This window comes from Macrosteles quadrilineatus, unplaced genomic scaffold, assembly GCF_028750875.1.
Source record: "Macrosteles quadrilineatus isolate MER2022 unplaced genomic scaffold, UCM_ALF_1.0 Scaffold_5__1_contigs__length_97177068, whole genome shotgun sequence".
Lineage (NCBI taxonomy): Eukaryota > Metazoa > Arthropoda > Insecta > Hemiptera > Cicadellidae > Macrosteles > Macrosteles quadrilineatus.
Genome location: NW_026542598.1, coordinates 87,161,841 through 87,178,377, shown reverse-complemented (window position 1 = coordinate 87,178,377; position 16,537 = coordinate 87,161,841). Strand labels below are relative to the sequence as shown.

Genomic DNA, 16,537 nt, shown 5'->3' with positions numbered 1-16,537 from the left:
TGAAACGGCGACCGTTTTGATTACTAGGCTAGCACTATGACCACTGCTACCCAAATATGAGAGATCTGCAAAACCAGATACCTATGTAAAATTCCAATTAATAGAAAAGTGAAATAAACCATGCCCAATCCTGATATGTAAATTGGTGTAAAAATATACTGTGTCATGACTTAACGTATATTTAAGTCATTTGATATCTAGCTGTCTTTATTGTTTACCTTAACTAAATTATTTATTATCAACGGTTCCACCATTTTTACAATGTTAGTTAATATGGTACTTACGTATTAAACGGAGGCCACATTTTGTCAGCGCGCTGCGGCGGTTATGTTAGGTTGGGTTATCATAATAGAAAGTATAACTCGTCTGGTATCGATTCATAACGAAGCGAGGAAAGTCCTACACACATAATATTTACGATAACCCAACCTAACATAACCGCCACAGCGCGCTGACAAAATGTGGCCTCCGTTTAATACGTAAGTACCATATTAACTAACATTGTAAAAATGGTGGAACCGTTGATAATAAATAAATGACTTAATTGATGTAGGTCATATCAGCCCCTGCTGCAACAATTTGACTCAATATTTATATAGGCCTATGTGTAAGATGGCAAAACCTAACATGTCCTCATTTCCACGTTTATACACCTTTGAAAATACCTCATTAGCTATATGTTTCACAACACGTCAAAACCTGATCATGTTGACCTATCAAGTTTAAACATGATCGCAAATGAAATAATTTTAATAGATACTCACGAAGATTTTAAAACTTGATATGTTGAATTAACAAGTTTAGACACGATCACAAATTATATTTCAATATTCACAGATTTCGAAGCATTATTTTATGTTTGCACCCGTATGTTCATAGAATAGATAAAACATAGGCCTAATGATATATTTGGCATGGATTAAATGTATGAACATTGACATTGAAAAGTGGAAAGGGGTATATTTAATCTATGATATGGGGGGCGATGTTATTTTATATGCGCCCTAAAAAAAAAAACATCTTTCTTATATTCAATGCCATTGATAATGGCTGGTCACTACACATATCTTCTCTCAACTGTCAACAGAAAACCTTTTTACCGGGAAACAGCTGGTTCTGTTAATAGTACTAACTAACTAACTAATTCTGTGTTTTGAGTTTTGACTTTTGTTTGTTATTGTTAGTGAAGTTGTTTATGTTATTGTTGTATTTTAGGCCATAGTTAGTTGACCATTATATTTTCACAAATTATTTCAGTTAACGTCTAGTTATTTAGGAAATACATTTAATTTTCGATAAGAGAATTATTATTATGTTGCTGTTCCACACATAAGTAATGATGCAATCATTGATTTGCTTGTTCACTGCTAAGGCATAGGCCTAGGCTAGCTTTCGACATGAGTACTGTGTAACTTGCCTATTTACTCAATGCTTGTAATTAATCAGTTGTAAAACATGAATTCACAAAGTATTTGTATCGCGGACGTTTTATTAGAATTTTTTGAAGTATGCTTCCACTCGATCCTTTTTCTAAGAAACGTTTATCCTCCAAGTATATTTGTTTTGAAGAAGAAGTACAACGTTCCAGTACACGTCTGCCTGTATCCTGATCTCAACCAGTATATATCTCAAGTGTTGAAGTCAATTAAAAAGTTTCTGATTTCAAACAAAATTGAAGAGATTTCATTTTGCATTTACAATTCTTCTTCAAAACTTATGGAAAAATTTGTTTTCAACAACATAAATTTTGGATTTGAACCTTCACTTAAGCTAACGGATGAATTGTTACAAGATATAAAGCAACTAGAAGATGCATTCCGCACATTTTGCCTCAAGCTTTCCATGATGGACTCTGTGTTAAAACCCCCGCAAGATAATTCAAGTTTTAGAATATTTGTGAAAACGGAAGAATCAGGATATTCCAGCATTTGTGACGATCCATCTTTTGAAGAATTCCCTTGGATTGCTGAGGATATAGAGCCAAACAATATGCTACAGGAAATAGTCCCTATTAAATCGATCCAAAACCCATCCATTCAACTTCAATTGTACGCTGAAATCTAACTCGATGAACCAATTTTATCTTTTGTAAAACTTGTTTGAAGACTGGTTTTAATTTACTGTTAGGCCTAACCCTAAAAAAGGTTTGAAGAGGTGAGTGGTTGTAATTTGTAGGCGTTTACCTTGTTTGTCATGGCTTTAATAGTGCACTAAGAATAGCCTAATATTTTTAAACTAGGCTATAAGTTATAATAACTTGGGTTGGATCAGCTAGAAAAGCTGATTGTAACTTAGCCTTAATTCATTTTTAGGTACCGGTAGTTATATCGATAACGGACACTAAAATAATATTTTTTTCTTTGTTAGGTACCGTAGCTTATTATTTTAAATAACGTTTTAAATTCAAAAATTATTGCCATTTTCCCTGGAAAATTCAAATAAACATGGAAAATCAGAAAAACGATGGCAAATTGTTTAATTAAAAAAAAAACACATTTAAGGTATCCGGTAGCCTATCTAAATTATGCAGAATTTTACGCTGATTGTGAATGTGTAATTATTTTTCTCATGAGATAAATATTAAACACGCTATCGTTGAAAAAGTTAAGATAATCTTATTTTAAGATTGTCTATTTTCATTAAAGCTAGACTAGGCCTCAGGGACGCATTTAAGTATCTGCCGCCTCTAAGTAATGAAGTTTACCGCTACCCCCTCCCCCCCACAACTTGTCAGCCCCCTCCCCGACCACACTTATGATCCCCAATGGCCAAGACATGCGCTGTCAGCTGATTTTGTAGAAAAATAATCTGTACCGGTAATTATTGCATGCTGCATCAAAAAATTTAATAATTTTTTTGAACCCTTTTATCTGACTTTTTTGCGCCATTTTTATGCAAAACATGATACTGACTTGGATACACGGAATACGTTTTTTTTTTATTCAATCAGTAATTATAATCACGTTATGCGGTGTGAAACGGCACACAAAATCGTCTATAAGGGATCTTAAAAAACTAACTTATCTGTCATTCAAGGGGATACAGTACATTTTTGAAACGTTATGATTTTATTTATTGTAATAGCATTAGACCTAGTCCCAAATGACTGCTTTCAGAAACTGACAAAAAAAAAAACATTTTAAACCATACAGTTTGACTACTGAGGCTAAACCCTCAACTGAACTCTTGAGGTAAAAAATCAGGGTAGAATATCCGAGCGGAGAGGCCAGCGGGTCGGCGCGGTTACTATAGCTACGTCCCTTGCCTCACAATGTTTTGGCACATTACATCTACACACATGTATTATTTTACCCGCTCAACTACGCTCTAGTCTCACCGCTCCACTATGTTTTCACCCCTTGACCATAATTGTATGAGCCTTAACCGCTTGCCCTAACCTCTAAAATCCAATCTACTGTAATGCTACAACAACAAACATTGAAAGAAAACATTAAGTTGTAATCTTACCAGCAGATAAAGAGTGATTGTGTGACTCAAACTTAGCGACGTTTATTCAATTCAACAGTTCACTATATATCTGTTACATTATGGTAAAAATCATTATAGGAATACCACAATATCTACACACCACATCGGATGGACTTTCAACAACCTTTCAGCTAGGACTGCTTCTGCGCTGTGTAGTTCGTCCCCATTATGCAGCCCCCGGCAACCCACTTGCGTGTCCGCCAGACCAATAGGGCAGCACAGGTATTTTCTTACTTAAATGCGTTCTGAAATAATTTTATACTTAATCATAATATTTAAATGGCTGTTATGCCATTCCCAGAATTATTTGCCAAACGTTTATTTGGATTAACACCTCCAATTTTTAACCACCCAAATTTTGCCGCTTCTAAAATTTGCCGGCCTAGGCGGGCGCCTAGTCCGCCTGTTCGGAAATATGTCCCTGCTAGGCCTAATTACTGTACGTCATTTGTGCAGCACCGTAAGGTAAACCTACCAATTACCAAACACCCGCCAAATACCGAACGCGTGGTTTTTAGATTTAAATAATAATCTGCTTCAATTTATCAATACCAGCTGAAGAGTAATTAATTTGTTGACGATATTATCGTCATTGGTTACTAGATTCAGTGAGCCTTGGTTGGTCATACTGTCCACAGTTTTGGCAAATTCCTTCAAACTGTGGACTGTTTCCTTGAGAAAACAGTCAATTTCCTTAGGCTTTAATAACGATACATGCTAATTTGTGATTAAGAACAGTTGTTAATGTTATAATTTAAACTTCTTTTTTGAATTTAAAACCATAATAAAAGACGTCTAGACACTATTGTAAGATTAATTTTTAAGCCGTTCAGAATTAGGAAGCCAAAATATAATGCCAATCCTATATAAGTTCCGGAAACTCGGAACGCAAATTCGGAATTAGGCAACTGCACTTCCAAATACCGAACGTTATGTTTTTGTGCTATAACTTATTTACTGATTACCATTGCCTTGACATAAGTACTGTACTAGCTTGTTCATACTTGTTGAAGCTGTCATCTATTTTTCAGATGTCTTCGACTAAGTATGTTATTAATCAAAAGTAGGCCTACTCTCTGTGCATTAAATTTCAGTTCACCATATTAAACCATTTTAAACTTAAAAAGTTCACCATTTTAAATTTAACACGTTGCTGCAAGACTATAGAACAGCTGTAAAATCAGCTTATGTCAATCCATAAGCACATGACAACCCAACTGGCTTCCAGCTAAAGACTGGGTTTTCTATTCTGGTTCAATAACATTCTTAGCTTCCAGTTTAGTGTGTGAAACAAACGTTGGAGTTTAGAAATATCACTAACTGAATGGTACAGTTTTGCTTCCAAATATCATCTTAATACTTTACAGCCTTTCAAACTGATCAATGTTTTTTTTTTATTACAGACGCAAAATTCTTCTTGTTTACTATGAAGATGTCTCCACCTCCACATTGAACAAAGTGACATCTGCAAGTTTTATCAACACCTGTGGGGATTCTACGATTTCTACATTTGGTTGTATTATAATATAGTGTTTAATTTGTGATTAAGTTTGTTTAGGCATATGGTGCTTAAAAGTTGTATTAACTTACAAATAGAAAGAACCATGGATTGCAAATGTTAGGATTTAAGTAATAAAGTTTTTACATTGTTTGATTGTTATTTTTATTTTTTTAGAAAAAAAAACAACATTGAACCGAAATACAAACTTAAATAAACTTATCTATAGGAGTTAGGTTCAAAAATTAGGCCCATTCGTAATGTTATAAGAGTTTAAGTATGGGATTAGGGTATTAAAAAATTTTTGCTGTACTGAGTAACTAAACATTTATTTCATAAAAAATTAAAACAATGTTAATATGAATGCTAGTTAATCACAAAGTAAAATTCAACAAAATGAGCTTTTTATTACCATTTAAGTCCTATAATAGGTAGGCCTACTCTGTACAGTAGGCTACTACAAATACATATGGTAACAAATTCCAAATTTCTGACATTTCCTATTTAGGAAAACAAATACAACCATCCATCACTCATAAAAAATAAACTACGATAGTAACACCCAAAATTTCCATCATCCGAACAAATGTTGACAACCAACTTTGCTTGTTCAGAGTCATACTTTTGAATGTTAACATTGTAAATTTATGTTTTCAATACATACTTCAGTTAGCAAATAAGGCACAACTTTCCATACTCTCACTATTAAAAGGGTTAGTTATTTCTACAGGTAACCATCTAACTAATTTTGAACCCCAGCACCTTGTAATCTGCATTAGAAAAACACAAGTTTTGAGCAACTCCATATACAAGTCTACCACAATTCCCCCTCCTTTTCCACCTCCGGTACTTCAATGATCGTAGGATTTTCCACCAACTTCGCAGTTCTATCTCCTTTCACCACTTCTCCCACAATCCACGCAGAATAGCCTTCAAGTTTCTTGATATCTGCACAGAATGCTGCGGCACGCTCTTTGGGCAGACAAATTAGAAGACCTCCTGAAAAGCAATTACTTTTTAGTTTGGACAAGTTTTTAAAAAGGGCAATTGTTTTCAAATTGTTTTTTATTGCTTACTTGGACTAGATAAAGTAATTAGACGTGAAGTTTGGTCGAAATCTTTAATAACTTGTAACTTTAAAAAATAAGATTTATAATAAACAATAATTATGAATTTTAGCCTACACTGTGCACAATTAATTAATGAACAAGTAATATTAATAATTAATTGTTTATTGCAAATAAATATCGTATAGGTATTTTGAAAATTACTTTTCTTTTAGGTAATATGTTGTATTAAAACATTTTCTGCTGTTATAGGCCTATAGAGGCCATCCGTGAAGATTGATTCTTAGCGTAAACAGCAAATGTGAGAGCGGATGAAAGCAAGAAAATGTTTGAACTCTGTTCTATTCAACAAAAGAGCTACTTTGTAGCAATTACTGTTTTTTTGTGTTTGTTTATAGCGTTCTACAAGAAATAAAGATTAAATTGCAACAACTCAAATTCACCGAGGTTGTTTAAACAAAAGAAAACGGTGGTAAGTTATTAAACAGTGGTACGACTAATAACTAGTTAGTGTCTAAACAGATCATCAAATATCGGAATAATTAATTCAACAATCAAAGCTCAATTACTATACTGTGGAACCTTGATAACAGTGTCATTTTCAAATACTTTTGATTATATATTACCCTCATTTACATGCTTTTGCAAACCTCGATAAGAAGTCAGCCTTAATAACAAGTCTTATTTGATAGTCTTCATTACATTGTTTGCTACCCTAATTAATTTAGTAGCATAACCAGCCACAATTACTGCAGGTTTTACCTGACTGGTAGTAACGTAAAACTTGAAAAAAAGGCAAACCAGATATTTCACCACAATTCCTCCTCAGTCACTTACCAGAGGTTTCCGCTGAAGTGCCCTGCAGTAGCTTGAAGTGAGCCCTAACCTTGGCCACAGCTGCCATATGAGCGATGATAGGCAGCGAGTGAACAATCAAAGACACCGGGTTCTTCTGGAACTTGGCCAAATTCTCAGCATGTCCCAGTATACCGAACCCGGTGACGTCAGTAGCGGCATGGGCCTTGTGTACATGCATTAGGGCTGCAGCTACAAAAGCACTGGATTAGATTTGACTACATTTTAAATTAAATATCCATTCATTATCATAATAATTTAAAAATCGTGAAGTAAAGACGGAAATGAGTTCAATTTCTAGCCTATAGCTTTTTATGTTCGCAGTTTCTTTTAACCTTGGCCAGTAAATATAGTCATCAAAAGACCTAAATGTGGAAAGTATCAAGCAAAGGAAGGGGTATGTACATGAACTGAGACTTACCTGTCTTGTTCAACCGTGCCATAGAGTACATAGCTCGTTCGTAAGCTTTCTTCACCTGCTCCTTAGTAACAACATGTTCAATGTTGGCCCATCGTGTCGGCATGTCTGCCCAGACGTGAACATTGACGGCCACTTGGGTGCCCAGTGGCTTGGTAAGCACCAGCACGTCTCCTTCAACTGCGTTCTCTGGCCTAAAAAATGTGTAAAACAGGAAAAATCCAAAGTGTTACCCTAGTCTGCTCTGACTTGTGTTGTGCAGATCAGGTAAGACAGCAATCATCGACTTAAGACTTAATAGTTTTAGACTGCTCTACACATACACAACATGAAAAGACGAATTATTTGCTGGTTCCCAATTTAAAATTTTAACTACACTTAACTTACCAAGCCCAGAAATAAAACCGGTTGGGAAAACTCCACCGCTTCCAAAATGGGTAAATTTCAGCTACTATATCAGTTAGAAAGTTATTTTGACCTCGAATAGAATCCAATTAGAAAATCCAACTATCTCAGGAACAAAAGTTAGAGTCCACTAACAGGGATCGTGTTTTTAAAGTTGTAGTTTATGGGACCCTATGACCTAACTTCCTGAAGACAAAAGTGCGATAAAAGCTATGGTATTGGTAGTATCTCTGTGTACTAGCATTTGTTTCTTTTGTCGGTTGAAAAGCAATGTTGAAAAGAACCATGTGGCAAAGGATAGAAGTTATAATGAGAATGCTACTAATTACTCTCACAGTACTTTATAATTTGCCTCTGTAGGCCAGCATGACTCGGTCGAGACTTTTGAGGTCCCAGTACAAGTAACTTAAACACTTACGATATAAACCCGTCTGCTGGACAAATAGATGTCGCCACTCCTCCAATAGTCACCCAGGGGTTGATGGCCGTCTCTCCTCCACTCACCAGAGACCCTGCCTCCGCTGCGGCATCCTGTCACATAGCGAAAGTCAGCCACACTATTGCTGCATTATACTTCTATTTGTGTACACAGAACTAATAGATTACATCAGCGTAAATCCTGTTTTAATTAATTTATAGATGTTAAGAAATTCAATGTGAATGTTAGATGTTTGAGAAGTCAGTAAGGCATTACTTCTTTACTATAATCAGATAGTAAATTGTTTATACTTCTTACTTTAAACCCTTCAATCATCAAAGTCATGGTAACATCTCTTTCCTTGTCAGTCATTTGTGTGGAGACAGCAAGAATCATAAGCATATTGTCTATCTCAGTCACTCCCATAGCGAAAACATCACTCACTACATTGGCACAAGCTATTCTACCTGAAAACAATGAGAGAAAATAAGTAAACTCCAAAAATAAGTAAAGTAGAATATATAGGCTTGTGGCTTTTAACACATTCAATGCGACGGGTCCACCGGTGGGGGAGAGCGCCTTTGTTTGTTTGGATGCTTGGGGTAGTTCAGCCACTCGTACAATAATGTTGGTTAGTTGCCGCATTGTCCCGAGAGATTGTATGTATTCCACAGTGCATTTTGTTTGTGTGAATCCTAAGTTTACGTTATTGTTTTAGTGTTTTGACTGTATAGGCCTGTATAAATATTTGTATGTAAATATCTAGTTGTTTTTTGTGTTTTTTTATATTCTAAAATGGACTTTGTAAAATGAACTTGTATTGCGCAACGTGCGGCAATTTAGTGGTGTGGCAGATTAGAACGCTAGGGCAGCAGCCGGCCTATGCTGTGGTTAGCTCACAGTGCTTGGGGTCCACTGGTGACTGATAAACAGTGACCTTCAAAAATCAACTATTGGAGTCTTGGTCATGACTTTTACCACAGGTACTCAACTTTTAAACTCAAAAATCTATAGCAGCTCCACAATTTTGAAATTAATACACGACTTTGAAACTGACAAAACTAAAAACAAAGCAACAAACCGGCAATTCTACAGAGATCAAAGCACCCATACAACCCTAAACCAGGAAAATCCAAACTATCCTCAACTTTCGAACAGCCTAAATGCCAACACCCCAGGCCAAGAAATGAAACGGAGCAAGAAAGACCTCCCAATGGGACTCCGCCGCTTGTCTGTCATCGTGTTGTCTGATCAAAGCAAATCGCGATACTAGTGACTGCATGTTTGTAATTATTTTTGTAAATACAGACTATAGTGTGCTACGCACCATAAAGCTTTCTATAGACTTTTCATTAACTTAGGCCTACAAAATTCCTTTGGCTATTAAGTTAGCCCACATTGAATTCAAAGTAATTTCTTTCTTAATAAAGATAATTCCTAATTTGTGTTTTATTTCTGTCTAATGAGGTAAGTCTTTATCTTAATCTTATAATATATAAATTATTTTAAGAATAAATAGATTTGGTAAGTTACAATATAAAATTTATTAATGAAATACAAATATAAGATAAGTTATTGGTTGAATTAGCTACAGGGTCTAAGTTAACAATGGTAAATTTTCAAAATGGTGGGGCTTCCAAAGTGGATGAAAAGATTCTAGGCTTATATTGGGTTGGTTTCTTGTAAAGTACTAATTAATATTTAAATATGAGCTCTTAATCTCAGGGAGGGGTGGTCGTGCCGGTTCGAATGATATATTAGGCTTCTTTAAAATGCAGATAATTTAATTAAGTTATTGTTCTGAAATAGGCTAGGTTCATGATGCTATTCATGTAATGTGGTAATGTCCAAAGAAATATTCCAAATGGTTTCACTGAATTTAATGAAATAAAATAAAATTTGAAGATTAAATTTTGAATAAAAGTTCAATTTGAAATATGTATATCTTGATGAGTTAAGTTAACTGGGCCTATTAGGCTATGCTGATTAAATGTCCGATGAAGATTAAATTTGTCCTTAGTTAAACAAGATGGATGATGGTTACCAAATTTGGAGTGTCTGTCTTCACCTTTGTACCATATGTAATAAATAAAATAGGGGTTGGTTAAAATTTGGTACTCTTCAAGGCACTTGTCCCGAATACTTTTGGATGATAAGAAATTTAAAATTTAGATTATACTTTGGGATTATGAATTTAATTTAAATCAAACACAATGTCCAATAAAATAATGTTCACACTGTGAAGAGTTGGCAGGATCTGGGGAGAGGCAATGGTAGAAGTTCAGGAAGTCCATGTCCATTGTTGAAATGATGTACAGCTGGTTAATTCACATAAATGACACTTGCCACAGTAATTTTGATTTTCTTTGGATAATTTTGAAAAGTAATACTATATTTAAGATGTTATTGCTATATTGCAATTATATATTATTCTAAGTAAATGATTATTGTTGGTTTTTGATAAGTACAGGATAGGTATGGAGAGAATTGGCATAAATATTATATTGTAACATAAAATAGGATGATGTTTTTGTGGGGTGATGGGATATTATATAACATTGAAAAAAATTGGATAAAATAACACATTAACAAGGAGAAACATATTAAATAACTGATAATACATTATCAGGGGCATTAACAGACATTATGAGAGAAAGTATACAAAATAATAGAGAAATTAATGTTAATGATGAATGAATGACATGTAATATCACAAGTGTTACTGAAAAAATAAAATGACCTAACAAAAGAAGACACTTGAATATGTCACACAATCTGGCAAAACAAATAGAGTGATACAAACATCTTACCTACTCAAGAACAAGCAACAACAAGAAAGATAAACTACTTTAACTTATTTCATCATTCCAAAGCAGAATGCTTAATTTTGACCTTCTCTTTACAGTACCAATCTACTCATTGTTTTAAAATGACAATAGCCTACATTTCTACTTCCAATGATTCAGGTTTTGCATTTTTCAGGATTTATCATCATTAGGCTTATAAAAGGCCTACTATATTCTTACATATTTTTTTGAGAATTATTATTATTTTCAAATGAAACTGTGAGTCCTTGCCGGCCTCTCATGTCAGAATTAAGTTAATACATTCAAACAACTAGGCTAACTTACAAAAGTTGCAAAAGGAACATTTTTTATCATAATACTCACCCATCATATAAGGATCATCCACTAAAGGATAAAAGTAGTCAGTTGTCTGTATCATGAATAAATTGTTGTGCCTTAATGGTATCACACAAGAGTCCATGCCAATCCCTGAAAAAAGTTAGAAAACTTAATAAGAAACTTTATTACAGATATGTAGGCTAAACCAGGGACATATTTCCAAATAGGCGGACTAGGCAAACTTCGTGGAGTCAATGTGTAGGACTAAGACAGCAAAATTTTGGGAGTTAAAAAATTTAAAAGGAGGTTTTAACATAAAACAATACACGTTTAGCAAATAATTCTGGGAACGGCAAAACAGCCATTTGAAATATTTTAATTAAGTATAAAATAATTTCAGAACACATTAAAGTGAAACAAAAGTCAATTGTTTATTACACGGCTATGCTGAGTGTTCCGTGCTGTCCTATTAATTATTGGTCTGGCAGACACGCGTGCTGCGGGAGCGTAGTGGCGAACGAAGAAAACAATTCCCCTTTTTACTTTATACTTAATAAATACGTCACTACGCAGCGGCAGCGCTGAAATCATCAGGCCTTGTTAGAACTTCGAGAACACCCGAAAGCATCGCCAGAGTGAAAGCAGCATTGGTAAGGAGTCCAAGCAGGTCTGCGCGAAAACATGCTCAAGAGTTGAACATGAACTGCGAATCGGTAAGGGGAATTCCTCGGAATGATCTTAGGGTAAGTTTCGTCCTTATAAAATACAGTTAGTGCAGGAAGAAGGGTTTATTTTCAACAGAACGGTGCTACAGCCCACACTGCAGACCAATCAATGAGAGTCTTGAGGCAAATGTTTCCTAACAAACTGATTTCTCGCTTTGGTGACATACCTTGGCCGCCTAGGTCACCTGACTTGTCCACTAGTGATTACTTCCTTTGGGGGTTTTTAAGGAGCGTGTTTATGCTCACAAACCACGCACTCTAGATGATTTGAAGTTGACAATCACAGAAGATATCAATGGCATTGAACAAGACCTCCTGATCCGAGTTTCAGATGATTTTCAGGCCAGAATGAACATTTTTAGAGAAGTACATGGCCACCATATGCATGACGTCATTTTCAAAAACTGACTGTTTTGTAACAAAAGGCAAATGTTTACCTCACTATGTACCATATTAAAACCGTTTTATTCCTTTTAACTACTGTGTACTACTTATTTAAAAAAGTCCGGTTCCTTTGTGTCACCGTGTATATTTAAATATATATCACTCTCCTTGCAATACTTTCAATGATTAATTCTTTACAAATCTTGGTTGCCCCTGGGATGGAACAACTGGATGGAAACAACAGAGCGTTGGCAGTGGAAGTTTGATGTTGATAAATAGTGGGCCCTGTAGAATAAAATTATTCCCAGAGATCCTTATAGCCCCCCCCCCCCTGTCCCTGGTACTGTTTGAAGTTCTTCCAGATTTGAAAACAAACTTAAACATACACTGACTCTACTTTTGCGCACTACCACACTAATGTTTAGTGTTGCACTTAAATGTGAATCTTTTGTAGTGGCTTCTTATATATAATAAATACCAAAACTCTTTTGAATGAATTTGTTCTACCAAGAATGAAATACCAAGGTTATTGAAAACTGAAAATTAAAATATATGACAATTTTATTTATTGCGCTGTAGGCCTACTACTATAAATAAAAAGTAGCCTACACTGGTTTCTTTAGGTAATTAAAATATTTTGACAAACATTTGAAAGTAGATAAGATATTAACGAAGAATTTAATTTGCACGAACCTAAATTGAACACCTATTACCTTGAGGAGAACGGGAGCAACTGTCCTAGAAATTAGATGTACGATCCCTGGCTGGGCTAAGAGTTCATCCCCCCCCTCGCAGTGCACTATGGGTATCGTCGTCTATTGTTTAATCAGCTGACTATTTCATCACGTCTACTCATATTAGTTTGTTGTATATTACGACAAATCAGTAGAGCGCTGACAAGTTGCGAGGGGGGCGCAAACTTTGTTGCCTAGAGGCGGCAGATACTTAAATATGTCCCTGGGCTAAACACAAAAATGGGCTAGGTACTTATTGTTACTACAAATAGGATACATTAATTTCATGTTGGTATTTTGTGACGTCCTTGATGATTTAAAGGATTTAATTTAGGTGACAAAATAAAACAAACAAGTTTTTAGCTTGAATATGACATGGTCAACAGAGAAAAGAGCATAGATTCAAGAACCTATCTAATGTCTCAAGTCCCAACAACACAAAGATTCAAGATCTTTATTTGTCATTAGTAATACAGGTATTACAATAGACATCGTCAATGTTTTCCCAAGTTGTCTAACAAAACAATTAATTTTCAAAAACTTTGATGCAGGCAGTAGAGAAATTTAGTCCTTAGTTACCTTGGACGGAGCCTTGATTATGATTCCCTGAACTTCACAAGTTTAGTACTTAATGCTAAGTGCAGAGAAACACGATACTGTAGTCTACAAAAATAAATACAAATGGGCTAAGTGTTGATTTCAATATACTGCAAAAATTATGTCTTATGTCTTATGCACCTATTATAGAAGTTACATACCTTACTTGATGTTTTGCCTATATTGATGCCACGCATCGCTAAGCTTAACTTAACTGAATAACTTGCTACCTTGTTTGATGTCCTTTGTTCTTTCTTGCAGGACGCCACGAATTAATTCAATTTTCTAACTCTTGCCACTAGGAAAATATCTAAAATCACTTCTCAAACTTACCTAGATATTTTCAAACAGCAGCACATCTAATGATGGCTTTTATGTAAATGTCATCTGTTTAATTAGAACCTTGATAACAAGACTCTCAGGGATTATAAAAAAGGACTTGTTATCAAGGTTGACTTCTTATCAAGGTGTGCAATCACATGTGATTAGGCCTACAGATAAGTAAAATAATTTCAAGGGGATTTAAAAATGACTTTTGTTACATAGGCCTATCAAGGGTGACTTGTTATCGAGGTTCTAACTTAGGCCTACTGTATTTACAAAGTAGCTAACTTACCTATTTTGGATGGATCCACCTGCTGCTCTTTTTCAGCGCCCTCCAGCTCCCGCAGAAGGTTCTCTAGAACCATCTGTGGGATTTTGCACCCTCATCCTTTTAAATCTGCAAAATTTGTCAATCGGAAATTGGGATCCAACTCATACTGCTTTGGATCAAATAGTGGTCTTTTTAAGTAGGACAATGGTTTTTCAAGAGTGTTAGTATTATCTGACCCTAATGCCAGATCTTGGCTCATGGCAATGTAGGTATATAACCTAGCTTAAGGCCCAGTTACGTTCGATTGTCTCTTCTGTCCTAAATGAACTAGGCCTAAAGATGAATGAATGTATGCGATGTTACAAAGATAGCCTAAAGAAAGAAATGTCAGTGTCGCTAGTCAAAATTTGTTAAACTTCCTATGAGCTCTTATCTTTTATGAGGTTAGGATTAGGTATGAACTCTGCAACTCTTCTGACATATGGCTTAATAGGACGAAACTGCGATAAGTTATTCTGTTTTGTTAAATAAATTAAGCTATATAATCAGAGATAAAATCACTTAACTTTTATTGTACACGGTTAACCCAAGAGTTGGGCAAATATATCACAATTTTGGAACACTTAATTTAAATAACCTCTAATTGATAACCGTAGATAACAATAATGACCAAACAAAACAACTTTCGCAATCGCAAAGTCACAACAACGTGGAACAGTGGGAACTAAACGAATGGGAGCAGCGGAATTGAAGAATGGAATCAAGGATATTGAACAGCGAACAGCTAAGATTGCGGCATGGATTATAAAGAAACGATACAACATACATGATCGAATGTAATAATCGTAGCAATCTAGGACATTTGAAAATTTATGGGTCATATCAAATGGTTTAACCTTAACTTTAATAAGCTGAGCCAGAGATGTAATTTGTGCATAATTTCATTTATACCATTATCGGTTGCACATTTAACATACGAAACCTTCCCGACAGAAAACCACCGCTTGAGCGAACCCTGGGTGAACACCATTACAGCAACGACGTGACACGTTGCTGAGCTCTCCAGCCCTCGGTCCGGTGGTGTAGTGGATAGCGCACCGGGCTGATGTTCTGAAGGTAGACGGTACGAAACCCACGGGAGATACTATAACCTTTATATAACTTTTTGATTAGGTTTTTTCATTATCAGCAAGTTTGGTTAGGTTATGACAGTTTTATTTTATAATTTAAAAAATTAAATTATCGAATTTGAGGCATTTATTATTTTATTTTATGAACAGAACTATTTTTTTCAATTAGTAAACCTTCATTCGACTTTTTCATTATCAGCAAGTCATGTACAATAATTTACACTGTAATTCCTAAAATAGAAATACATGTGAACAAAATTAAACCTACATTAATTCCAGTAAATAATGGTTTTTAATCGCTACCAAATGGTGGAATGATGGATTTCTTTATATGTGATAGAACCACAAGAGGTGTATTTTCCCTATAAGTCCCCACTTCTTATCCCTTGAGCTTCCTCCCTACAAACCTGGATATTGCAGTGTTCACTTATTATACCATCGTGTAGAAATTTGTTTTGTTTTATTTCTGATTAGTTTTCCTACAACTGTTGTTTCAAACATCTTTTCCTAAAACCAATATTTATGGAGATATTAAATTTAAACTTTTTTTAAAAGCTATGTTTTAGAGTAGCTACACACCTTTGTTTTTCTCCCTAACTTGCTGAACCAAATAATTACCCAATTCGCCTATTGGGTCTGATGTTGGAGTGTCCAATCGAAAGTATCTGGGGACCGAGCTTTGCTCGGAGAAAATCATTAGTTCACTCTGAAAGCAGTCTTAGTATCGGAGATACATAAATCTGTTCCCAACTCCACACGGCTCGCCTTTACAACGTCCTACACCATTTCCTACGTCATGGACCTGTTTCCCTCCATTCCCATAGCACTTTAGGATTGTAGATACCATAATCTAATCGTTATTAACAGTTCCCACACTCCGAACAGCTCGCCTTGACTACTTCCTTCACCACTTCCAACGTAGCGGACCTGTTTTTCTCCCTTCCCATAGCATTTCAGAGTTGCAGATACGTTAATCTAATCGTCATAAACAGTTCCCACGCTCCGGACAGCTCGCCTTGACTACTTCCTTCACCACTTCCTACGTCGCAAACATGTTTCCCTCCCTTCCCATTTCATTTAAAGATTGCAGATACATT

General features: G+C 35.3%; 1 protein-coding gene and 1 long non-coding RNA gene across 2 annotated transcripts; one reads left to right on the top strand and one right to left on the bottom strand.

Annotated features, from left to right (window-relative positions):
• Positions 1 to 1,188: 1,188 nt before the first annotated feature.
• On the top strand, positions 1,189 to 5,140 carry LOC128994172 (uncharacterized). Its single transcript, XR_008490874.1, has 2 exons — positions 1,189 to 2,154; positions 4,893 to 5,140. It is a non-coding gene; the product is annotated as an uncharacterized LOC128994172 (long non-coding RNA).
• A 232-nt stretch (positions 5,141 to 5,372) lies between these two features.
• Positions 5,373 to 15,002, bottom strand: LOC128994171 (inactive selenide, water dikinase-like protein). The gene is made up of 7 exons (XM_054418531.1): positions 14,332 to 15,002; positions 11,321 to 11,425; positions 8,469 to 8,617; positions 8,151 to 8,263; positions 7,331 to 7,521; positions 6,892 to 7,101; positions 5,373 to 5,986 (listed from the first exon to the last, which is right to left on the bottom strand). The coding sequence occupies exons 1-7, from the start codon at positions 14,402 to 14,404 to the stop codon at positions 5,802 to 5,804; spliced, it is 1,026 nt and encodes a 341-aa protein (XP_054274506.1). The 5' UTR covers positions 14,405 to 15,002; the 3' UTR covers positions 5,373 to 5,801.
• Positions 15,003 to 16,537: the final 1,535 nt, after the last annotated feature.